The 24126-nt window shown below is 45.1% G+C and overlaps 6 protein-coding genes and 1 non-coding gene across 15 annotated transcripts; 3 read left to right on the forward strand and 4 right to left on the reverse strand.

Annotated features, from left to right (window-relative positions):
- Nucleotides 1-469: 469 nt before the first annotated feature.
- LOC103978800 (protein TIC 62, chloroplastic-like) lies at nt 470-9661 on the reverse strand. 9 transcript variants are annotated; one of them, XM_065139960.1, is made up of 14 exons: nt 9322-9661; nt 9159-9245; nt 8708-8837; nt 8537-8609; nt 8385-8436; nt 8210-8275; nt 8098-8145; nt 6385-6458; nt 6217-6281; nt 5843-6087; nt 4938-5756; nt 1530-3548; nt 682-1425; nt 470-560 (listed from the first exon to the last, which is right to left on the reverse strand). In XM_065139960.1, the coding sequence occupies exons 3-7, from the start codon at nt 8752-8754 to the stop codon at nt 8135-8137; spliced, it is 249 nt and encodes an 82-aa protein (XP_064996032.1). In that variant the 5' UTR covers nt 8755-8837; nt 9159-9245; nt 9322-9661; the 3' UTR covers nt 470-560; nt 682-1425; nt 1530-3548; nt 4938-5756; nt 5843-6087; nt 6217-6281; nt 6385-6458; nt 8098-8134. The 9 variants fall into 9 exon arrangements, with proteins under 9 accessions (XP_064996032.1, XP_064996058.1, XP_064996026.1 ...); XM_065139986.1 differs by lacking the exon at nt 9159-9245 and having other exon boundaries at nt 8231-8275; XM_065139954.1 differs by lacking the exon at nt 9159-9245 and having other exon boundaries at nt 9322-9657.
- On the forward strand, nt 976-3600 carry LOC135631871 (BTB/POZ domain-containing protein At5g66560-like). The gene is made up of 4 exons (XM_065139914.1): nt 976-1113; nt 1204-1273; nt 1365-2735; nt 2824-3600. The coding sequence occupies exons 1-4, from the start codon at nt 1076-1078 to the stop codon at nt 3337-3339; spliced, it is 1995 nt and encodes a 664-aa protein (XP_064995986.1). The 5' UTR covers nt 976-1075; the 3' UTR covers nt 3340-3600.
- LOC135631880 (agamous-like MADS-box protein AGL62) lies at nt 5086-5846 on the forward strand. Its single transcript, XM_065139942.1, has one exon. It carries the CDS (start codon nt 5086-5088, stop codon nt 5770-5772), a length of 687 nt encoding a protein of 228 aa, XP_064996014.1. The 3' UTR covers nt 5773-5846.
- Nucleotides 9662-10259: 598 nt separating the features above from the next.
- Nucleotides 10260-14594, forward strand: LOC135580804 (4-hydroxy-3-methylbut-2-enyl diphosphate reductase, chloroplastic-like). Its single transcript, XM_065139924.1, has 10 exons — nt 10260-10603; nt 10713-10909; nt 11330-11509; nt 11604-11735; nt 11817-11891; nt 11968-12073; nt 12156-12250; nt 12989-13174; nt 13284-13370; nt 14252-14594. The coding sequence occupies exons 1-10, from the start codon at nt 10354-10356 to the stop codon at nt 14315-14317; spliced, it is 1374 nt and encodes a 457-aa protein (XP_064995996.1). The 5' UTR covers nt 10260-10353; the 3' UTR covers nt 14318-14594.
- A 317-nt stretch (nt 14595-14911) lies between these two features.
- On the reverse strand, nt 14912-14985 carry TRNAV-CAC (transfer RNA valine (anticodon CAC)). Its single transcript has one exon. It is a non-coding gene; the product is annotated as a tRNA-Val (tRNA).
- Nucleotides 14986-15427: 442 nt separating this feature from the next.
- LOC103979534 (calcium uniporter protein 2, mitochondrial-like) lies at nt 15428-16776 on the reverse strand. Its single transcript, XM_009395708.3, has 2 exons — nt 16208-16776; nt 15428-16039 (listed from the first exon to the last, which is right to left on the reverse strand). Exons 1-2 carry the CDS (start codon nt 16664-16666, stop codon nt 15572-15574), a joined length of 927 nt encoding a protein of 308 aa, XP_009393983.2. The 5' UTR covers nt 16667-16776; the 3' UTR covers nt 15428-15571.
- Nucleotides 16777-19839: 3063 nt separating this feature from the next.
- LOC103978798 (glycosyltransferase BC10) lies at nt 19840-24015 on the reverse strand. The gene is made up of 2 exons (XM_009394730.3): nt 23017-24015; nt 19840-20775 (listed from the first exon to the last, which is right to left on the reverse strand). The coding sequence occupies exons 1-2, from the start codon at nt 23533-23535 to the stop codon at nt 20134-20136; spliced, it is 1161 nt and encodes a 386-aa protein (XP_009393005.2). The 5' UTR covers nt 23536-24015; the 3' UTR covers nt 19840-20133.
- Between the last annotated feature and the right edge of the window lie 111 nt (nt 24016-24126).

A 24126-nucleotide genomic window follows, 5' to 3' on the forward strand; every position in this document is an offset into this window, starting at 1 on the left:
AGAGAGTTGGAGGCCGGAGGCAAAGGGGGAGCATGGCTTGCATGCTCGCCCACCGGTGTGGTCCTCTGGGCCAAGCGAAACAGGAAGCTGGAATGATCTCTGAACCAGTCAAGAGACATGGGCCCGAAGGATCATGCCGCTTTGCCCTGCCCTCTCTGTGATGATTATGAGGTCACTCCGCCCTCACGCACAAACCTACTCATGGCGCACCGACGAGCGAAAGCAGCGATTAACAACAAGTGGGGGAGTAGTTACCTTCATGAGGTCATCCCATCTGCGATGGAGACCCAACGCGCCGGCGCCGTCCCCACCGCCGACCACAGCCTCTGGAATTCTCGTGTGAGCCCGATCGGTCTTGTCTCCCGGACTCGCCGCTTTATGGCTTTTTCTGACCAGTTTCGATTCACTGTTATCAGAAGCATTACGTCGAACACATTTCTGAAATCATGGGTGGTACACACAAGCGTACCTCATCGTTTGAAAGCTCCGGCTCCTCCCCTTTATTGCGCAGCATGAACTTTGGAGTGGTGGGTGGGGGTAATTGATGAGCTCTGAGTGATCTGCACAGTGCATCAAAAGACTCATGACCCAGGGTGAGAAAAAGAAAGATTACAACAGTGAAATGTGAGAGAGAGAGAGAGAGAGATGAAGTCGTTGTTGCCACTGCTTCATTACTGCAACCTGCTATTATTATCACTGCTTGTCGTGGTGATGAAGGTTTGGAGTCATTAAATGAGCTGTGAGAAGGCAGGCCTTTTAATTGCTTGCTCGCTCCCTCGCTCGCTCGCCTTTATCTTTTTGTTCCCTCCCGCTTTAAAAGCCATCTCTTTCTCCCCTGTCGAACCAGCCTGTCCCGCGTACAATGGCGGTACAGAACAAAGCAAGGAAAGTGATGCTGCTCGGAGAAGCAGGCCTTCGGTTCTGATGAGTGCTGGAGTCAGCGTCTACCGCCTGGTGGCTGTCGTGGCCGCTTGCCGTTCTTTGGGAGCCAAATGATTGAAGACGGCAGTGGGATGTCCGAGGTACTTCGGTGAGCTTCGGGAGCAAGGATCTATTTCTGCACAAGGAAGCAGCGATGGCGGCGGAGAAGCTCGCGCCGAAGGGCCAAGCTTGGTGAATTCTCTGTTCGATTCTTGTTTTCTGCTAACCATCTTCTGTAACTTGGATGAGATGTTCGATCTGTTTCTCCCTCTCACCCTGTAGGTTTTGTACCACTGGGTTGCCGAGTGATACCGTACTCGAAGTGGACGGGATGAGCTTCCATCTCCATAAGGTGATTGGGAACTCGCTTGCTCATCGAGATTCGTTGTGTTTTCTACCCATTAATCACAAAAAAAGCTGATCTTTTTGGTCCTGTCGAACAGTTTCCTTTGATGGCCAAGAGTGGGAGGCTTCAGCGGCTGATAACGGAGTTGGAAGACCACCCTACCGACGCCCCAGGAAGAAGAGGAGAGCAGGGTGAGGTAAACGAGGAGAAGGAGCCACGGGAGGACGAGGGAGTAGGAGAGATCAAAGAAGTGGAGGCTTACCCGCACATCTCGCTTGCGGACTTCCCAGGCAATTGCGAGGCGTTCGAGACGGCCGCCAAGTTCTGCTACGGCGTCAAGATCGATCTCAACGCTTGGAACGTGGCTCCCCTGCGCTGCGTGGCGGAATACCTCGAAATGACCGAGGAATTCGGCGAGGACAACCTCGTCGCCCGCGCCGAGCGGTTCCTCGCCCGATCCGTCCTCCCCAGCATCAAGCAGTCCATCAAGACCCTCAAGTCCTGCGAGGACCTGCTGCCGCTCGCTGACGACCTCGGTATCGCCCAGCGGTGCGTCGACGCGATCGCTGCCGGCGCGTCCGCCTCCGACCCGGACTCCCTCTTCGGCTGGCCGGTCAACGAAGGCCGCGGCGGCGGCAGCAGCGAGCAGATCCTCTGGAACGGGATCGAGACAGGACTGCTCCGCCGGAGGACCGGCGTCCGCTCCTCCTCGTTTGCTGCCGCTGCCGCTGCCGCTGCCACTGCCGCCGGTTCTTGGCTCGAGGACCTCGCGATCCTGAGCCTCCCGATGTACAAGCGCGTGATCGCCGCCCTCAAAGCCCGGGAACTGAGCTCCGACGCCATCGAGGGATCCCTCATGTCCTACGCCCGGCAGTCCATCCCGGGCCTCTCCCGGTCCCGGCGGAAGCATTCCTCGGCGCCCATAGCGTCGGAGCCGGAGCAGCGGGAGCTCCTGGAGACGGTGATCACGAATCTCCCTCTGGAGAAGAGCTCCGTGGCTTCCGCGGCCTCAGCTACCGCCACCACCAAGTTTCTTTTCGGCCTCTTGCGGACTGCCCACATCCTCCACGCCTCGGAGGCCGCGCGGGCCGCCCTCGAGCGCAAGATCGCGTTCCAGGTGGAGCGGGCGACGCTGGACGATCTCCTGATCCCGAGCTACTCGTACCTCTCCGAGACGCTCTACGACGTTGACTGCGTCGAGCGGATCGTCGCCCACTACCTCGACAGCCTGGAAGCGGAGCGAGCGGCACTGGCAGCGGAGGGGGAGGTGGTGGGAGGGGCCGCGAGGACGCCGTCACGCGCAGGTTCGCTGAAGCTGGTGGGGAAGCTGGTGGACGGGTACCTGGCGGAGATCTCGTCCGACGCGAATCTTAAGGTAGACAAGTTCTATGGCTTGGCGGTGGCACTCCCGGACGACGCCCGCGTCTACCACGACGGCCTCTATCGAGCCGTCGACATCTATCTCAAGGTACAGTAGAGGCGCCCCCGTCGTCGTTGCTAATAGATCGAACTGGAGTTCATAACCTTGAGCTGATGAGATCTCGTGGAGCGAGCAGGCGCACCCGCGAATGACGGAGGAGGAGAAGGAGACGGTGTGCGGGGTGATGGACTGCCGGAAGCTGACGCTGGAGGCGTGCACGCACGCGGCGCAGAACGAACGGCTGCCGCTGCGGGCGGTGGTGCAGGTGCTCTTCTTCGAGCAGCTGCAGCTGCGGCGGGTGATAACAGGGACGCTGCTGGCGGCGGACGGGGAGGCGGCAGCCCCCGCCGCGGGCGGCGACGGAGGCGGAGCGTGGCGGGCGACCATGCGGGAGAACCAGGTGCTGCGGCTGGACATGGACAGCATGCGGAGTAGGGTGCAGGAGCTGGAGCGGGAGTGTTCCAGCATGAAGAAGACCTTGGCGAAGCTGGACGAAGGCGGCGAGGGTGGCGGGGCGGCAGGGGAGGAGGAAGGCGAGCCGCGGCGGAGGAAGGAGAGGAGGTTCGGGTGCCGGTTTAGCACGCAGGTGTGCGACTCGCACGAGCGCAATGTGGTGGAGTCGAGGCGTGTCGGGCGTGAACTGAGCCCGTAGCCTTCCATCGAACACCAAAAGCCTTGGGTTTCTCTTCCCTCGTGCACAAAGCAATCAACATCGATGGTTCTGTGCTCTCAGTGGCACGGCGGAGACAAACCGTGTTCGTTCAACAAATGTGCTATTCTGTAGATCTGCGCTTTTGCTTTACCGAACACTCCTTTTGATGGAACGGAGCAAAAGCAGGGAAGCACCAGAGTGCAGTTGATCTGTATGCAACACAAACAATTAATCAGCTTCGTATTGCATTCTACAAATTAACATGCAAAGCATCGTAGCATAATCACAAAGAAACACTTAATCACACACGATCACAGACATAATTACACATTAAAGCCATATGGAGTTCTTTTAACGATGTGCATTAATTGCAGAGGCGACCGAGGAAATCAACCAAGGATCGAAGAAGAATCCAAGGAAGGAAGGGGGAAATCAAGAATGGGAGGAAGGGATAAGGGGGAGACTTGCAGGGAAGAAGGTCGAGGGCTTTGGATTTGGTCATTTGGTAAATTATTATTATTTGCTTAATAAGAGCTTTCCCGAAGGGTCACAGATTGGATCAATAATGGTGATGAGGATAATAATTACGATAAGACTCGCATGACATCAGCTGCCCCAGATGATGCCTCACACATCTGTTGACCTAATGAGGCACCTGGTCAACGCGGACCGGAATGCCTATCAAGGCACATTAACATCCTGTTCAGGCTTGATCCCTCACGTCACGCTAACGGCAATGTCAGACACTACCAGAAGTACGATCCTGCTCCCTACGGGTATGCACATCGGGTAACGATAATTCTCACTATAAAAACCCTCGCGCTCCGAGGGAGAGGAGGAAAAAGAGAGATAAAAAACCCCCTACGACGGCTCACTAACTGGATCATCGGAGGGGTCGAGCCGAGCTTCCCCGACCTTTGTGCAGGTGCGAAGGCGGAGGTCTCCCACTAAACACCCAGGCGACCAGTCCCTTCCCGGAGGAAACGACGATCCTGTTCCAATCGGACCAACGCAATCGACCACCTCAGTAGTCCCGAGAAACATCCCAGGAAGATCCCCCATCATCCGGACCCGAACTAAGCCACGGCGGCCCCGAGGCCACGGCTTAAAATTGTTTACAACAACAAATGGTAAGATGAGAAGTGTAGAAGCAGTAACGACTGAGTGTTAGAAATAGAAAACAAATAACGAAATGTGTATATAGATAGATGTCTATATATTTATTCGAAAAATATAGGGAAACTGTAAAATGTGTATGCAAATTTTAGATTTGTTGATGAATACGAGAGGCTTCCTATAAATTTAGGGTTAGGATTGGGTCGGTTTATGATACAGTGTTCGTGGAACACAGTGGAAGGTGTCAACGCCAAGGAGATTAAAGAAGAAGAATCATAAAGCAGAGGAAAAAGAAAGGACAAATAGGGTGGAGTTAATGAGGAAGATTTTAAGTTGCTGGAGGTCAACCCGGGCAACCCAGCGAGGCACCAAAACTAGAATAGAAAGTGTTTAATCTAATTTACGTTGGATTTATGGCCGCAGAATATTATCCTAGCTTTTATCTTCCTGCTTAAATATGCCCAGCTAGCTCTGTTGATTACCTTCCTCGAATCCTCCAGCTTTGACGTCTAAGCCCTCTCTGTGAGCCATATATATATATATGTGCAGTCGCAATCCCTCTGTGACTGACCGCGGACGAAGCTTGTGGTGTTGGCCTCACTGCTTCACAGCTCGCTGCTGCTTCCGTGGATGTCTCTAATGGTGAGGAGGAAGCCGAGCATGGGCCGCCAGAAGATAGAAATCAAGAGGATACAGAACGAGGAGGCTCGTCAGGTGTGCTTCTCTAAGCGACGCAGCGGGCTGTTCAAGAAGGCGAGCGAGCTCTCCATCCTCTGCGGGGCGGAGCTCGGCGTCGTCGTGTTCTCCCCCGCCGGCAAGGTCTTCTCCTTCGGCCACCCTTCCGTCGACGCCGTGGTCGACCGCTTCCTCGTCGGCACCCCGCGCCCGCGCACGACGGCCACCGCCGTCTCGACCGCGGTCGAGTCCCGCCGCGAGGCGAACGTCCGCGAGCTCAACCGCCAGTGCATGGAGCTGCACGACCTGGTCGAGGCGGAGAAGAAGAAGCGGGACGCGCTGGAGAAGGCGGTGAAGAAAGAGCGGGCGGGAAGGCCCTTCTTGTGGGACGCCGACGTGGAGAGCCTCGGCATGGAGGAGCTGCAGGAGTTCGAGAGGAGGCTGGCGGAGCTCAGGAGCAGCGTGGCGAGGAGGGCCGACCAGGTGCTGCAAGAGACCCTGGCCCGCAAACAGCAGCTCCCCGTCATCGGGAACGACGTCGGCGTGCCGGGGGCCTTCGCCGTCAAGCACGAAGTCGATGTGCACCCTTCTCTTCCCTCCGGATTCTTCGGCTACGGACATGGATTCTTTGGATCCATGTAATGAAATTGAATGATCTTTCTTATGCTTCCCGTAGGAATTATCATAAATAATGGAGTAAGTTCATACATACTCCATCTTGTTCTTAATAATACTTTGATCGTCATCTATTTGTAAGATGCAATGTCCTCGGAGAATATGTGAGGTGATAAAAGTCCTGCCTTCTCACAGTATTAACCTGAGAAAACAAATAAGAATCATTTTAGTTTGACGCATATACCACGCAATATTAGAGGAATTTGCTGCTTAAAAAATGAACTATGCCACGGAAGACGATCTCCACATTCTGTCCTTTTTCCTTTTCTCCCAATCAAACAACTGCAAGAAACGAAAACAGTGATGCGATAAGAGACAGAATGTGTTTGTGTTTGGCCGAAATTGTACTCACAATGGATGATATACATGCACAAACGTAAAGAAATAAATAACAACATACACAATGCTAACCTTCTGCAACGAAATTAATTCTCACCCATCTCCAGAAACTTTGGTCTTCCGAAAACTGGCCAGACCTGGTGGTGAATTCGACTATCGGGATCATGTGGATACCCAGCTAGAATTGCAGATAGAATTGTACAAATGGATTATGATCTTTTGCCTAATTCAGAATTATACTTTGTTTTTAGTCTTTGCAATAACACTTTGACAAGGATGGCGTTGGTGAAGTCAGAGGCTTTAAATCTTCATACCTGCACATACAAGAACATGGTTAAAAACAAAATCACACTGCTGGAGGGTCTTCTATTGTGGTTGCTTAACATTCCATTAGTCCCTGATTGATCGGAGTGTGGATGTGATAGGAGAAATCCAAAGACACAGTGACAGGTGCGCTTGGAGAGAGTGAAATATGATATTTTAAATAAGAATGCCAAAAAGGGTTTTTTACAAACTCAGAGAAGATATTGTGTAGGCAACAGAACAATGACATTGTTTTTATCTAAACAGAGTGTGTGTTAAGTTACACTACTAAATGTTATTCATGAATAAGAACAATAGCAGATTTTCTAAACATGATTGTGGAAACCAATATGAAGAGATCTTCATATCGGACAGCATGCAGGATTATGGCCATAGTTTTTATGCACAGAAATCACAGCTATATATATATATATATATATATATATATTCCTGTGAGAACAATGCAACATGTAACTATGGAATTTCCATTGGTTGAGCAACAAGCCATTGCTGAAAATATAATACTAAGACACTAATAAATAAGCAGATCCAGAAATTAGAAAATCCAAAATGGTTATTCTGGATTTCACATTACTGTTGAGGAAAATATATTGATCACAACTTAATCCTATTTCTTGCCTCTCTGACAATTTTTATTTCAAGGTTTCCACAGATCTGACTCACACAAGTCCACAACAAATCACTGTGCTGACCACTTATCCAGAATTCTTGCAGGGCTTAAAATACAATGTCATGGATATCTCTACTACTATCCTCTTAAGGCATGGACAATAAGACAGAAAGGCCTAATGCACCCTACTTTAGCTTCTATGTCATCCCAACATAGTTTTGCATCCAATGTGCCAGGTGAATTGAGTTGATTTGTAGGATCAGATGAGTTTAAGCAATTTTTAGCCAGTACTTCAGGCATATCAAGATAATAATCAATTTTTGGTCGGATTAGGTCCTGATAATATCTGGCTAGATCTAATATTAGGTACAGTTATTAAACATATGGTGAAGGGTTCAAGTAGGAAATAAATATTCGTGAATGATACTAGATATAAGAGGAGAATTGAGCTGATTTACAGGGCTAGATAAGTCTTCTATTATTAAATTTAACCTGAGCATTTTTTAGCAATGAAATTGTTTAATAAATGCTTTTCAGGTAGTGCATGGGATTGTTGTCACTAATGACTAGAGGATTGATCAAAATAATTATTTGTTACACTGACCATCGACATGAGAAGAGAAAAATGAAGACACTTTAGAATTGCAACTGGAAACCCAATCTTTTTTGTCCCCAAAGATGTAAGCAGAATGAAGTGGTCAACTTTTGCAACAGCTGCTGCACAATATATGATTGCACTAAGAGCCACAGATATGTAGCAATTTCATTAGATAGAGAAAACTCGAGATTTAATTCATGGTAGCAAGATGCATTTCAACCTAGGTGCTCAAAATTGCAACAGATTTTGCAAAACATGCATGTCAGTCTGTGAATATTGGAAGAACAATATGGGACAACGAGATGGGATATGATGTAGATACTAAGAAGCAAAACATGCCTGGTCAATAATTCATGACAAACTATCTGACATAGCTGCAACATAACAAGTATAGTCAAACGGAAAGAGTCTACTGGTTTACCTCCTTTCATAAGGTTCTCAGTAGCTTTAAAGTCGATTCAATATGGCCCTGTTATATCAAAAAATCTCTTTTTCACTGGCTTCTATGCAGCATAAAACCACGAAGGCATTACCTATTACTGGTCCTATGTCACCTTGTTTTTCAAGATCACATTCAACAATTTCAAGCTTCTCTGTAGCTGGTCCACAAGTCAAAGGAAATCTATTACCGGCATTATATAGCAGCTGAAAATAAAAAGATGAAAGAATCTCAAGCTTACTTAAAAATCTAGAGTATTTGTATCTTACGTTCAGTTCCTGAGGTTCCGGTTCCAATATTAAGCTTCATTTGGCATACACTCTTCAGAATGCAGATGCAGTAGAGAAGTTAGGGTTCTCAAGCTTGTCTTACCATAAAGAGTAAAAATCATTTAGCACAGTTAGAAGCACCCATCTCCTACCTGCCTCAGTGATTCTGCTGTTTGAGCACTCCTAACTCCCGCATGCACCCGAAATCCAAGTTTCAGAAGCTCTCTGACAAAATTTTGAAATATTTATTGTCTTTCCAAATTGTATATGAGAGATATTATGTCTATGTTGTATCAATGGTGAAAGAGGCAGTAGGACGTTACCTCACAAGAAGTGAACCAACTCTACCAGTTGAGTCGTCGGCAAACATGAGATCTTTATCCTTGAAGACTCGTTCCTGTTCACTAGCCTCCTCTGTCTTGGCAATAGATGAAGTTGCAGCTTGAGTGGATCCTACGATATAACATTGATCAAAACAAAGTGCTTACAGAAATAGCTACTCAATCAACACTTTTTTGCCTTTTTACTTGGTAGTTTGCAATTCTAGTCTTCTTGTTGAAGATCACCTCTCAAGAACTCATCAAGATAATTGAAATCTCAACCAAATTGGAAAAACCTCTTAACATGTTGATGGTTCCACTAGCTAGCAACTACTTAACCTTTAGATGCTTAGGTAACAGGACCCAACCGAGGGTTTCAAGAAGTCGAGACGCGAAAACACAGAACATTGTAGCTAGCTAACAAAATGTTTCACGCCAATTCCCGCTCGTGTACCTTCTCAAGCTTCCAGAAGAGATCCAAGACTCAATCAAGACCCATTCACGAAGGAGTCGGCATGAAACCCACGCAAAAGCAGCAGCTCTTGAGTACCAAGAATCAGAAACCCATCCAAATATAATCAACAAGGGAAACTTAGCAAGAAGAGAATGCCAGATACCGGAAGCCCGAGGGTCGAAACGGAGGGACCGAGGGGTTCCATCGCAAGGGATCCTCCAGGGTTTCCTCGGGAAGGGGACGGATCGGCGGGAGACCCCTCCCCCAAGAACTCGAGGGGGGTCGAGCTGCGCGAGACGGACACCGTGCCGACGGGACCTCCATTCTTCTTCCTCGCTTCCCCTCTTCTTGTTGTTGTTCGATCGGTTATCGTTATCTTTCCGATCGGAAGAGAGGCGTTACGGCGGTGGGAGCCGAGAAGGTGGCCGCAGGCCGTCACCCGCAGCGATGATGGGTCCCACATTCTACTTGTTAGATGGACGGTCACGATATATCTATCAACGTCGGGACACCTTCAAACTACACGGAACTCACGACATGCCAACGTGGGACGGTACTGATATGTCCATCAACGCTGGACACGTACAAAATACATTTAACTCAAGACATGACATGGAAAAGAAGATTCAAACCAAGGCATATCAACGTTGGACACGTTCAAAATACATCGAACTCAAGACGTGTCACTGTTGGACACGTTCAAATAATTTAAAATATATCGAATAAAATTTTGAATTTTTAATCTTATAAGTAAATCAGACCACCGTATTATTCAAATATGCTATCATTATTAATAAATCACAATAAATTATGTCCTATTTATTCGACTCGAAAATAATTGTTAGTATGAGGACCCTACATTTGTACCCGATGCATCAATTGCGCGGCCTTTGGTGGTGACATCGACGCGACCAACCCGAATCCTTCGATGGGACATTGAAGCGTTCGAGCTATTGGGATCAGGACACGTAATCCAGATGATTCTTCAATGTGATCGGAGCCGTTCACTAGCATTCAGTTAGCCCGTTAACACGCTCGCCCGATAGCCCGTTAAAAAAGGATCTATTAAAACGATTGGGGAATGCTTTAGGAATTGGGATGTGGCAGGCGAGCCGATAAATTGCGGACGGGCGTCACATTCCACTCCGCGCGTACCTCTTGTCGCCCGCCCTCGTCAGCTTGCTCACCTACTGTGATGGCCATGCCGATGCATCTCAGCCGGTTCTTCCCCGGCCTCGTTGTTTCCTCCGGAGTCCGATCGACGGTCGGCGCAAGGCCGTCGCTCGCCATCCGATGCGGCGGGGCCGAAGGCGACGCCCTCGAGGCGAACTTGGACTTCGACAAGAAGGCCTTCCGTCACAACCTCACCCGCAGCGAGAAGTACAACCGACGCGGGTTCGGCCACAAGAAGGAGACCCTCGAACTCATGAACCAGCAATACACTAGTAAGATGAGAATTTGCTGGAACGTGAATTGGCGTCGTGAATGGGTGAAGAAATTGGGGCTGTCTTGTGTTAAAACTTTCTGATCGGCATTAGGGTTTCGGTATTGCAGGTGATGTGATTAAGACGCTGAAGGAGAACAACAACGAGTACACATGGGGCGACGTGACGGTGAAGCTGGCGGAGGCGTTTGGATTCTGCTGGGGAGTGGAGCGAGCGGTTCAGATTGGTTACGAGGCGAGGAAGCAGTTCCCTGAAGAGAGGATTTGGATCACCAATGAAATCATCCACAATCCGATGGTCAACAAGGTTTGGTATGATAAAAGTGAGAATCTTGTTCCAAGATTCGAGCTTGAGTATTGGAATTCTCTATTCATTTTCTGTTGATATCCTATATCTTGAAGAATTCCTTATGCTTTATATCAATCTTTTAGTCTTTTTAACGGGACCTTCGATTTGGAAGGAATAGGAAGTCCAATTTACCCCCAATATTCCTTTGCTCAAGTATATGGAAAAAGCAAACTGGTGGAAACATTAAAGAAAGATTAAATATGAGAATAGTCATGCTAAGCTCGAATATTAAATAACCTAATGTGCCTTCAGCTCAATCCTGGATACATTATGATTCTTTCGACATAAAAAGAAAGCTCCGATGTTGAAATTTCTGTATTAGTGGTGCTTAGAGGAAATTTCCGTATCTTGATATTATTCTCTGTTCTATCTCTGCAGAGGTTGAAAGAGATGGAAGTCAGAGACATTCCCGTTGATGATGGCAAGAAACAATTTGATGTCATTGATAAGGGTGACATCGTGATTTTGCCAGCATTTGGAGCTGCTGTTGATGAGATGTTTACCTTGAGTCAAAAGAAGGTCCAGTTAGTTGATGCTACTTGTCCATGGGTGTCGAAGGTAATTTCCTTCTGGCAGAGAAAAAGAGGATCGAAGATTCATTCCCCCTTCTCAATTTGTTGTGCATTTTTACTATGTCTTACTTTGCATAAAGGTCTGGAACACTGTTGAGAAGCACAAGAAGGGTGATTATACTTCAATTATACATGGCAAATATTCACATGAAGAGACCATTGCAACCGCTTCATTTGCAGGAAAATATATTGTTGTGAAGAACATGACTGAGGTACTAGCTCCATTAACTGAATTTCTTGATATTAATTGTATTTACAAATGAGACATTGGATGTAACAAACTGCCAAAACAGGCACTGTACGTATGTGATTACATTTTTGGTGGGGAGTTGGATGGATCTAGCGCAACAAAAGAAGCATTTCTTCAGGTATATTTTGCTCTTTCTTTTAGTTTATTGGTGCAAAAGAAAGGTCAAATTTACAAATGTACATTTGAACTTTTAGAAATTCAAGTATGTGGTTTCTGCGGGATTTGATCCTGATGTTGACTTAGTCAGAGTAGGTATTGCAAATCAAACTACCATGCTCAAAGGTGAAACAGAGGAAATTGGTGAGCTAATATGCATCTGATGCTTATTATTTTATTTACCTTTTCATGTTTCCACTCGAATGTAACACTTTTGAGTTTTCAGGTAAACTGGTTGAGAAGACCATGATGAGAAAATATGGAGTGGAGAACATCAATGAGCACTTTGTTAGCTTCAAAACCATTTGTGATGCCACTCAGGTAACTTTACTGAATTCCCTTTTTTTTAAGGGGGAACTTTACTGAATCTGCTAAGCCAATTTTCCCTTGTCATATAGTTAAAGTCATTCCTTTTCACTTGTTCTCTACTATTCCAGTGATAAGGAATTTTGTTCTCTGCTTTATAATATTACCTAACATTTTCATTGATTTATGGACAAATTTTTACTATGTTTTGTGAAGGAAGCTGGGGTTCTTGGCCTAATTTTTTGCAAGTAAAGACAATTGATTGGTGAGATAAGGATGAGATATGCATGTCATAGCCAGGATAAAAAGTTGGATGCTACATAGATATAATACCACGAATAAATATGCTGGGCTATTTTGTGGAGAATTCCTACACCAGTTATTTAACAAAAATCCACTTAATTTTGACTGCTTTCTTGTATGATTTGAACAAGAAATCATGGAGAGTGCCATATCTCAAATCACTTTTGAGTTGCTTTGTGAGTTTCTTGTTGTTCCTCACACACACACACAAATATGTGTGTGTGTGTGTGTGCGTGCGTGCGTGCGTGCGTGCGTGCGCGCGCGCGCGCGTGGTGCATGCGTGGTGCGTGCGTGCGTGCAGATTTTCTTGTTGGATTTTACCTTAGTTCTCTTCTGTATTTGTTTGGAAGCAAGTTGCTAGATATGATAAATAACTCTTTATGTGATTTTCTTGAAATTATTTATTACTGATGTTATTTCCCTCTTGCAACATAACCTGTGAGGTATCAGGAAAGACAAGATGCTATGTACAAGCTGGTGGAAGAGAAACTTGATCTAATTCTAGTAGTTGGTGGATGGAACTCCAGTAATACTTCACATCTACAAGAGATTGCTGAGCTCAAGGGAATTCCATCTTATTGGATTGACAGTGAGCAGAGAATTGGACCAGGAAACAGGATAAGTTATAAGTTAAATGTAAGTTTTATAGTTACATTTTTTTATTAGATTTATTCTACTGTATCGCTTTTAGCTGTGGGACTTCTTTACTATAATTCGTTATGACTTTGTCTATCTGTGTCAGCAGCATGGAGAACTTGTTGAGAAAGAAAATTGGTTACCTTCCGGTCCAATAACAATTGGAGTGACCGCAGGTGCTTCTACTCCTGACAAGGTAATTTAGATGAATTATATCTCAGGTGTTAAACAGTTGTTTTAGTATACTAGTCATGAAGAGATTTCCTCGCCTTGGAGTCTAACCATGCTAGAGGTGAATCCATCAATTGCATAAAGTCACAAATTTAGTTGAATTTTCTAAAGTTTAGTTGCCAGTTTCTTTGCCTCTATGATGGCGATTTATTTCTCGTCAGTATTGGCATTATTCTGGGTGATGTGAGGAGGTTTACCCAACTCATCAAAATGGAAGACTTTGAAACTTGGGACTTCTTAATAAGCAATAATTGCACAGAAGTCATTTAGGAACTATCATCCTGATAGAGTGAAATGATCAATATCTACATACTTATATTCCCTACCTTATTTTGGTAAAAAATGGATTCTTAAACATAGTCTACTGTCTTGTTAATGCTTAAATGTCTCTAATAAGAACAACATAGGTTTCCCTTCCATATAATTATGGAAAATGGCTCCGAACGTGAGAGGCAATTCATGCTAAAATGATTGCATGCAGAAAACTCATAGGCATGGTGCAGAACCAAAAGGACAAGAAACAAAATGATCCCCCATAGTTAAAGCTCCATGAAAATTCAGAATCTTGCTCAAGTTTGTTATGGTCTTGGGTACCGGAAGGAAGTTATATTTCAAGAAAATCACCAGCACTTCTGATGATATTTCCTTCTTGAAGGGCCCTTCTTTCTTCCCAACTTAAGATGCTGCTTCTGCAATTCTCAGCATTTTGCATGTTGAAATATTTTCTGAGACCTTATATTCCAGTCTATCATCGGTTAATTGCCCCAAACTGTAAACCATTGTTAGAAAACCTTGTAAACACATCTTTCGAGTGCCTTTAGTAACATTCTCATCTGGTGTAAGCAGGCTGTGGAGGAAACACTGGTCAAGATCTTCGACATCAAACACGAAGAACCCTTGCAATTAGTATAGCTCGAGACAAAACCTGGAGCGATTTGTTGTTCATCAAAGCAAGCTGCGCTGCATGTACTGCATTACGTTATACAGAATAATGTTAAGCTAGTAAACTGTTGTACCTCTAAACTCTGATGTATGTGGGTCCTCTGTTGCTGACCTTGGCAATCGCTGTCCCATTTCACTAGTTGTTTCCATATTGCATGTTGTGATTGTTGAATGTAGTAGGTAGGCAATGGCAACCTATATTCTATCGATCATTTTGCATAGTAGACATGGATGTGGTTTTGTTTTATGGAGTTTCGGTGGCTTGTAGCCCCACAGTGCAGTGCAGTTGCATGGGTGCTGCAGTGCTTTATTTTGAGAACCTCATGAGTTATTAGATCCTGAAATTATATGCATGAATGCTGTGTATAAATCATTTTTTTGTGTCCAATATTTAGACAATGACGGGCTCTTTGGATACCTCCATCAATGACTACAAAGTGATTCAGACTACTAACAGCAGATTTATTCTTTTGATTCAATAATTATTTTATTGAAGAAAATATTGGTATACAAGTGTGACATTTGACCAAAGCATAATAATATAAATGCAAAATCAAATGTCAATGTCTGAGCCCGGGTTCGAACCGGGGACCTCTAGTGTGTGAGACTAGCGTGATGACCAACTACACCACCCAGACTAGTTGGTAATGCATCGGTGAAAGTTTCTATGGAGAAGAAGGTGAGAGAGAAATCGACTTCCTTGCCGTTCTGCTTCTTTCTCCTTCCTCTTGGTTTCTCTCTCCACAGAATCTCTCTCTAAGAAGAGAGTCTCCTCATCTAGTGAGCTTAAAATCTAACAGTAATCTCCCTGTCCTGCTTGTCTTTTGGTACTTCTCGAACGATCTCGTGGACATGAGGAATTTATTCTTGCAGAAGCTCGACAGCCTAATTTGATGGCCAACGAACAGTAAGTAGTAGTACTTTCTTTGGCCTCTGTTTCGTGGACGGTGGTCGAGACATATATCCCACACAAGGCCACGAGAATAAGATCCGAGAACCATTGAAATGTTTGATGCGTACGTTCGGTGCTCCCAATTCCGGAGCTCATGCACATGTCAATGGCAGGCAGCTTCTGTTGCGTCAAGGGAACAACACTCGAGTACGTTATGCTGCTGCTGCGGCAAAGCTGCGGCTTACATTGATTTCACAGAGACAAAGAGAGAGATGCACTGCCTGCTCGACCTGTACGGTGCAATAGAAAGAACAGGACGCAACGATTGAGAGTTAATGCACAGGCTCGACGAAGTCGATCCTCTGATGACAGTCACACGACTCCTTGGCCGGCGTCGTCGCTCCTCGCCGGAGTTCATTAAGCCTGTCCATGTCGAAGCTGTGGGTCTTCATGAGCCGCTTCTGCTTCGCGGCAAAGCGGGCGCGGAAGAAGCCCTCGAAGGAGGGGTCCCTCGACGTCCTCAGGAAGAAGGCGTATCCGAGCATGAAGTAGACGGAGGTGACGTAGAAGCAAATGGGTTCCATCACATCCCACGACAGCTCCCAGAAGGTGAGCCGCATGAAGCCGGCGGTCTGCAGCGCCAGCACGCCCAGACCCCACCGCATCTCCCGCTTCACCAGCGCCGCCGCCTCGGCGTCGATCGACACCTTCCTCGCTTCCATCTCGTTCAGCTCCTTCGCCCGCGCCTCGCTCCGCTGGGCCAACGGCGCCGGAATCATGCTCTCGATCGCCTGCGCTACCTGGAAGAGATCGGTGTCGAACACGTCGAGCGCATTGCGAGTCAAGAGGGATACATACATACGAATGCTGGTATTCTGTTTGATGAAATGCATCCTCTTTTCTGCTTTTTATTATTTGCTTATTTATTTATTTTGACGAAAGCTGACGTAAGGAAGGAGAAAGCCCACCGTTTCGGGGCGGAGGAAGACGACGTCCCCGCGGACGAGGACGGCGCCGGACGTGTCCAAGGCGCTCGCGAGCCCCACGTCGCTCTCGACGCCCGGGACCTCGCCGCAGACCCGGGAGAACTCCGCGTAGGAGACGCAGCTCCGGCCGAGCCCCCTAAGCCTCGTCCGGACGGCCTCCATCTGCGCCGCCCGCAGAACCTTCCTCGCCTCCGCCACCGGGACGACATCCGGCGGTGTAGGAGGCGGCGGGGACAGCCCCTCCAGGCGGATCCGGCCCGATCCGATGCCCTGGACGCGGTCGACCAGCTCGACGCCGACGGGGGTACGGAAGACCGGGCGATGGTACAGGAAGACCGGGTCGGAGGAAGAGGAGCGGAGAGGTGGGGCTACGGACTGGGTGTAGGAGGAGGCCTTGGCGGTGTTGAGGAAGCGGTGGGGAAGGGCTCTGCGCAAGGCCATGGCGACTGCAGTTGAGCTCCGTCTCCGAGCTCACGGCAGCAGTGGGAATCGTCGGAGGGGAAGGAAGCGCGATATTTATGGGGGCTCCGTCGTCTCAATCCTTATTACTTGCTTTCCATGTGTCGTTAATGGACACATCTCATGAGATATTGCCATACAATGCATCCATCCGACCGCGAAATTTAAGGCTATTGAGATGATTTCATCTCACACAAAAATTATTGTCAAATATATTTATTTTTTAATTTTTAAAATTATAAGAAAAATTATGCTTTCACAGTTTAAAATCAAAGCATAATGTAATTAAAATTAGAGTAATTTGGTTCGTTTATTTTGACCCCCCTAAATCGAATCGATTCCTCTCGTACAAGGAAACTGCAGTGGACGGCGACGCGATTGAAATCTAATGGAAGCCACGTAGGAAGTCTGACCCACGATGGCCATGCAAAGCCTCGCATTAATTTTGGGAGAGAAATCTAATGGAAGCATGTTTTCTATGATCACAATAATAAAGATGACAGATGCGACAGAAGTAGAAAAGTCAAACCATACGGCAGCGATCGATGGGTGAAGGAGGATTTTTGTTGGTCAACCACAGGAAATCGAAAGTCAACTCGTTTTTTAAATGATTCATTGTTTTGAGACGCAGTAGAAGTAGACGCGGCTATAGCCGTGTATTTCTCTTAATATAATCTGTCAAAGTTTTTATTAATTAAGTTAATCATCATTTCATTCATATTAGTGTGATATTTTTTAGTATTTTGTTTTCTACCGTCAATGTGAATTTATGATTACGAAATTTCTCCGATATTTAAATTATTAAATGATTTTATGATTATGATTATCTGAAAGCCGATCAAGATAGATTTCTAAATTAAGGTGTCAAAAAATTAAGGGATTCAAGGAAAATTATTTTGGGGACATACCCAAAAAGACCCCTTTGATGTTTAATTTAGTTAGAGTTTAAGCGATTTGGTTTATCATCGAAATAAATAAGTATATTCAATCGTCCATAATCAAAAATCTTTTTATAATATGGTAGCTAATGGTTGGGTTGAGATCATAGTCAATCCATAAACAATTATGTGCATCATTCGTCCATAGTAGGATCCTTCGTCGAACCAAGATCTATGGAGTATCAATCTATCAAGTTAATATTTCTATTAAGGTTGCATAATTGTTCTCATGTTGATATCCTCATTGATCCCTATTAACATGTCGATCAAGTGAAAACGACGCATCAACCAAATGATGATGGCATGTATGTAAGATGGAAATAGGGTGTTCGTCATATGAAATTAAAACGTTGATAAAATAAAAGTGTGTATCACATCTCCTATATCGTAACCCTAAGGGTTAGGAGACCAAAGTTTCAATGTCTTTTATATAATTAAAAATTTATGAAAAAAAATAGGGACTTCCTTTTATGTTTCATAGTTGCCAAAAGGAAATAAATATGCATATAAATCTTAAATAGCTTACCTAGTTTTTTTAAAAATTAAATATGTTATATTATTAAATGAGTTTAAATAGAATATTAGTATAACACTAAGCATTTCAAACCGCTAGAAGGAAAAAGTCATCGACGTCTTGATTACTCCGAATGCAAGATTGTTCAAAGTGTTTTTAAAATAGAAATGTCAAACTTCCGAATTGTCATATGTACGGAGATTAAGGTCTGGAGAGATTTTTCAACCCAATCACACTTAGAAATATATAAGTGTGGACATAAATAGTTAAAAAGATGATCCCGAACTTTTATATTTGATTGTAAAACGATAGAATATTTCATTAAATATTATGTGAAAGATATTTTTTAATCGATTCTAATAATCTTTTTATCCATACAGGTAATAAAAAAATAATAATTTATAATTATCTGTCTTGAACCCTTATTCACATGGATAAATGGGTAGAAGGTGGCTACCTCTTCTTCTTTCATGTTAAATATGACGATTGACTAATTATATACTCTCTATCAATAACCAAAGCTAAACCTTCGCCTTCTAACTGTTTGGTTGCGCGACCTCCAGCCCTGCCATTGACGTACGTAGCCAAGTGATCATGACGTGCATGTAACCAGCTAACAAATCATGCAACACATGCTGTCGAACACCGAAAGGGGCTGCGCTCAGCAGAAGAAACGTGAGGAGAAGCCATTGTTAATGAGCCAGCATGACTACTCCATCCGAAGATGCTAACGTGCTTGTCCGATAGTCCAAGTCTTGGAAACATCGTCTTCCAATTGCAGGCCGCCATCGCTTTCACCTTTTGCTGTGGTCGATGCATCTTTCCAGCAGTCGAATCGAGGGAGAGGGAGGAAGGTGGGTGCAGCGGAGGATTACCTGCATCACTGTGCCAGAAGAATCCCGAGACGGCGGGGAAGTCCTCACCATGCATCACGCCGGTTGAGTGTAGGGAAGAGAACCAAATCCCGTCGATGGAATCGCTTTGGAAGCTGGATTCCACCTTGGGCAGGACAAAGCTCGCACTCCTCCATTGGTTCCATCCTGTGGTTATTATTGGAAGGCGAGTTGGGCAAACGCATCCATCCATCCATCCCAAAGTGGGGATCGATGACGACCGTCTCCTCCGTGGAGATTAGGTGCCAATTTGGGAATCCGAGCATGCCGACTCGAATCCCGATAAGCTGGCGGCAATTCATTTGCAGAAGTGCATGAGACACCTGAGGAAGAATCCTCGGGAAGACGAACAAGATACTACTAGGAAGCCATGAAGGAACACAAAACCAAGTAGAAATATGGTCGAGTCTTCTAACTCACCTTTCTTCCAGTTGACATCTGACAGCCACCATGAATGCTTTAAAGAATCAGTGCAAGCAATGAATGGGCCCAAAGAATTCGGAAAGAGATGCGTGCGTGCAACAAAGGACTCCGCAATGGAATTTTGGTCTCTTAGGTATTATAAGGAACACACTTGGAGACAAATCCAAGGAATAAAGATAGCTTTTGCTTTGCTTCTGATACACAAAGTTGAGCCAAGTAAACTGGATCAAAACTAGTTGGGTATGGAAGATGTCTTGTGAATCACCTTGCAAAAGCATCGAGCTCAACACTCGAGAATATAGTTTATGATGATGAGAAGTTGGAAATCACTGTATCGGATGGCATGGGGCAGATCGATTTTACAATCCTGAAAAGCTCACTGTAAACTGGACAAAAAGCATATGCTAAGGAAAAAAGTAAGTTACATATCAAAAGAAATTGTTTCATCCACATGAAACCCGGCGACTTACATAGTGTAAAACGAATAATTGGTTCTTTGCTATACAGAGAAAAATTGTGACAAGGACTGTGTCAAAAGAAAGAAGAAAAACACTATACATGGTTTCGCTACCGAAAGAAGCTTTCTGAATCTCCAACAGATTGGATGTCAACGGATCTCCTGAAATCGGAGTCGACAAGCATTTGTGAAACTGAAACATCTTGTCCTTGGCATTGCTGCCACTAGCCAAGTCCGAGCGGAATGGGTGCCAATTGTAACAGAGGCCCCAGCGAACTTGGAGCGAACTTCCTTGCGAAAAGGTAACAGATCCGTGAAGGTTGGTCATTGTATGAACAGTTTCGGCCCCCAATAATTCTCTTAAGAAATGCTTCTGTTACATCGACCTTGCCGAAGGTCGCTGGGTGAGCGCCGCCTCTTGACCAGTCTACCCAACTAAGGCTTCTGTTTGCCAGTAGATTAGGCGATTGTATCGCGAGCATCGTGGGGAAGTAATGTTCGTCCACATAACAGTGTGGCCTGCAGAACTTCTCAAATTTTGGATAGTAAGTGGTGTCCTTGATTATGCTCACAGCCAGTTTCCTCTTAACTTGGAACCACTGAGACCCCTTGCGCCATTGTTCGATGGTCACTTCTGGTGCCATACTCGCATTATATCTTCCCCTTCCATATGGACCTCGATCATCAGTCACCCCCACAAAGCTATACCTTGATCTTATCAAGTACTGGTAGGTAATGTTGAAACTCAACAACGGAACGCACGACTCTGACAACAGGACAAACCATTCGTTTGATATATCAAGTAGTGCATTTGCAAGGAGCCTTCTTTCAGCATCGCACATGCTCATCTGTCCCCACTCAGACACCTGTCGATCAGATGTTTACGTTAATACAAAAAGAGCATGGAGATCGGATTGGATTCAATGATAATTCATAGATCCATTTGTCTGGTATAATGGATATCTAGGTAAATGATGTTGACTTCCTGCCATCTCATACATGCAATCTTATTACATACAACTAATCAATAAAAGTTGCTGTCTTTTGAAGACTGACCGTAACAACAATGTATAAGTTGATCACTCTACATTGTACCAAGTGTCAAAGTATAAGGAGTCTGTACAATGCGGTACAAGAGAATAAGGGTTAGATTAAATCAAATTTATCTAGTCATACAAAATATTTATTTTTCCAATTATTTGGAAAGTTTGACTGAACTCTGGCTACCTTTTTTGAATATTGCTCAAATCTAACCTAATAGGCTTGCCGAATTAAAGATCAACCACTCCCTACGACCAGTAGGTGTTTGGCTATGCTTAGGCCTTCATTGTGATTTTTAAAAGAACTGAAACAAGGTTTCAAATATCAACCGATTCAACTCGGGATCGATCATGTCGACCTGATATGTCGCAGAAGAGATGGGATCTCCAATTGTTGGTCAGATAGCTAGGTATTATACCTAATACTGTACAAGACAATCTATATATCACACAAATATCATATACAATTACATATTTTGTATAGAAGGTAACAAATACATAGTATGAAATTGCATGTAATATTTAGTAGGAGCCATATAAATATATGATAAAAGGCAAGCATTGCATGGAGCCTATCATAAAAACATGATATAGCACATATCTGAAGTTGTAATTTTACATAGCCATCATATCATCAGAATAAAAAAAAAACAAAAATCTAAAATATTATCTTCACTTGAAATTTAACTTCACAGATGTAAAATAAATCAATATTTTAAAGATTTGAACCAAACAGTCAAAAAAATTAACAAAACCCATTCCTTTGATCCATGTAGTCAGATTTGATTGATGTGATCCCAAGTTTCTTTTTTAATCGATGATCCTACTTCCAACCCCAATTTCTAAGATCTCGAACTCTATAGTCCTTGAGTTTTGAAATTAGTGCAATTAAATAGGGCACAGTCAGCTACTTCTTTTCCTCCTGAAATTTTCGAAAAATCATAGGATAAAGCAAAAACAGAAATCCAATACAAGTCACATAGAAAGGGTGTGTTACATCAGAAATTGAAAATCTGCATTATGTTGGAAGCAGCAATTGCTATAATCAATTTCTTTTTTTATTTCCTCCCTCTTCCTCTTTTGTCCCTTTCTTTTGCTCTCTCTTCCACTGTCAAGTTCTTTATTAAACTCAATTAACAAATAGGCTATTAACACGCCCCTACAATAATTGATATCTAATAAACAGAAGTTGAACACTCCGTTGGTAACAACCGAGACTACAAGAACAGGGTCAAACCTACTGTTTGCATACATCTGGTTTTGAGAAGGTTAGCACTTGACAACCTGTGGGCAATTCAACTTGGTAATTGGTATGACTTTTTTAACTAAGTAGACAACCAAAAGAGAGAAATTAGCCGACTGAACCATACAATAAAGCCTTCATCGAATGGCTTTCTGAAAAAGCTTGGATTCTATCACAGTTCTTTGATGAGGGATAAAAGACAAGAAAACAAAAAACCCACCGACTTGGACTTATATAAGTCCTAACACTTTAAGGTCTACTTAGGTGGTCGCCTAACATAAGAACCAAAATCTCATAACGAGCACAAAAGACCCTTAAATTAGAAAGCCAACCTCACAAATCATATAAGTAATGGAAACTTATACCTGAACATGTAACCATAGTTTAACTCAAACAGCACCAGAACGTAGGCACGATATACATGAAGCAGACATTGTTGGACATGGACGCATCTTTAGAAGATCATAATCAGAACCATGTCGGATAGACCACTAGCACAATTCATCCTTGTATAGCATAGTCCAAGAGAACCATTAGCACAAGGCAACCTTACATGTAGGATCTATGCTTAACTCCAAATGGATCGAAAGATGGTCTGAAGAACAAGTAAACTTACCTAAATTTCATCGAAATGTGGTTAAATGTAGGTGGATATTGTGCAAATCCAACCTCATAATCAAATTCTCCGAGTTCAATGCATTATTATGGATGATCGACAATGCAATGAAGGATGAGGTGCACAAGACAAACCAATGGGAGCCATAAAAGTGTCGTGTGACAAAAGCTCCAATTCTTTTCATGGCTAAATGTATAGGATAGGATACCTTACTAGGGATCTGCCTCTCGTAGAAGACGGAGGCCGAGGTGAAGTTGGCCTGGTAAGACGGAAGCGCGTGGACGTAGATGGAGTACCGGCCCTCGTGCCCTCTGAAGAACTTCTCCCAGAGAGGAGAGAGAGGCAGAGGCCCCCTGGTCAAGAACATGAACGCGACCTTGGGAACCCTCTTGAAGGGGTACTTCTTCACCTGCGGCACCCACGACGCGCGCCAGAAGAGCTCCTCGTCGTTCATCGAGTGCATCAGGTCGGCCGGAGGCCGGACCCAGCGGTCGAGGCTGGGCCGCTCCTCGACGCAAAGGGGCCGGAAGAGGCCGCCCACGGCCGCCGCCGGGAGGACGCCGATGCGCCGGGTCACGTACACGCCGAAGACCGAGAAGCCGACGGCGACGAGGGCGAATAAGGGGAGGAAGATCTTGAGCAGCGGCAGCAGAAAGACCCGGGGCTGGGCGGCCCTCGGCTGCGCCGACTCCTTGACGTCCTCGAAGGAGGAAACCCTCAGCTGCATTGTGGCAGAATCATACCATACACCAAGATCCAAGGGCAAGAGGAACCCCAGTCGATCCGGTGGAGAATTCCAGAGCTGAGATCTGAACCCAAAGAAGACGGGAGGGTTAGGTGGGACGGTGGTAGCGGAGCATCATGAGTTGGTTGGTTGCTTCTTCCATACACACACAGGATAGGAAGAGTTGGGAGATCGACAGAGATACCAAACAGAGTGGGGGCAAAAAGAGGCATAGAAATCGAAGTATCGGTATTCTTATCGGGCCTCCAGAACTGTGATGGAGTCTTCTTGGCCCATTAAACAGCGTGGGCCATTTCTGGCCCCCTCGCGTATAGCCTGCACGGAATGTGTTTGCAGAAATGCCCAAACCAGATTCTGCAAGGAGGAACAAGAGAGGAAAATAAAGGCAAGAGGAGTACTGATAGAAGCTGTCTTGACTGGTTCATGTTCTTCTTCCACAATTATCCACAGAGAAACATGAGATCACCAGTACTGTGAATGCAATGCTCAGAAACACTCATGAACTGTAGTGCATTACATCACCTGACACATCCAGATTGAGCTGCGATGCAAAAGTAGTCCGAGAAACAAAGC

This window comes from Musa acuminata, chromosome BXJ1-3 (assembly GCF_036884655.1).
Source record: "Musa acuminata AAA Group cultivar baxijiao chromosome BXJ1-3, Cavendish_Baxijiao_AAA, whole genome shotgun sequence".
NCBI classification, from domain to species: Eukaryota; Viridiplantae; Streptophyta; class Magnoliopsida; order Zingiberales; family Musaceae; genus Musa; species Musa acuminata.

Bases quoted from the DNA above. Each gene is read 5' to 3' on its own strand.
- LOC135631871 (XM_065139914.1), top strand. From the start codon at position 1,076: ATGGCGGCGGAGAAGCTCGCGCCGAAGGGCCAAGCTTG. The intron at 1,274-1,364 runs GTGATTGGGAAC...CCTGTCGAACAG, and splicing joins TGAGCTTCCATCTCCATAAG to TTTCCTTTGATGGCCAAGAG. The intron at 2,736-2,823 runs GTACAGTAGAGG...TGGAGCGAGCAG, and splicing joins CCGTCGACATCTATCTCAAG to GCGCACCCGCGAATGACGGA.
- LOC135631880 (XM_065139942.1), top strand. From the start codon at position 5,086: ATGTCTCTAATGGTGAGGAGGAAGCCGAGCATGGGCCGCCAGAAGATA.
- LOC103978800 (XM_065139960.1), bottom strand. From the start codon at position 8,754: ATGTTTGCCGACGACTCAACTGGTAGAGTTGGTTCACTTCTTGTGAG. The intron at 8,610-8,707 runs GTAACGTCCTAC...AAATTTTGTCAG, and splicing joins GTTGGTTCACTTCTTGTGAG to AGAGCTTCTGAAACTTGGAT. The intron at 8,437-8,536 runs GTAGGAGATGGG...TGCATTCTGAAG, and splicing joins CAGCAGAATCACTGAGGCAG to AGTGTATGCCAAATGAAGCT.
- LOC135580804 (XM_065139924.1), top strand. From the start codon at position 10,354: ATGGCCATGCCGATGCATCTCAGCCGGTTCTTCCCCGGCCTCGTTGTT. The intron at 11,736-11,816 runs GTACTAGCTCCA...CTGCCAAAACAG, and splicing joins TTGTGAAGAACATGACTGAG to GCACTGTACGTATGTGATTA. The intron at 11,892-11,967 runs GTATATTTTGCT...TTGAACTTTTAG, and splicing joins CAAAAGAAGCATTTCTTCAG to AAATTCAAGTATGTGGTTTC.
- LOC103979534 (XM_009395708.3), bottom strand. From the start codon at position 16,666: ATGGCCTTGCGCAGAGCCCTTCCCCACCGCTTCCTCAACACCGCCAAG. The intron at 16,040-16,207 runs GTGGGCTTTCTC...GATCTCTTCCAG, and splicing joins TCTTCCTCCGCCCCGAAACG to GTAGCGCAGGCGATCGAGAG.
- LOC103978798 (XM_009394730.3), bottom strand. From the start codon at position 23,535: ATGCAGCTGAGGGTTTCCTCCTTCGAGGACGTCAAGGAGTCGGCGCAG. The intron at 20,776-23,016 runs GTATCCTATCCT...TCTGATCGACAG, and splicing joins AGAGGCAGATCCCTAGTAAG to GTGTCTGAGTGGGGACAGAT.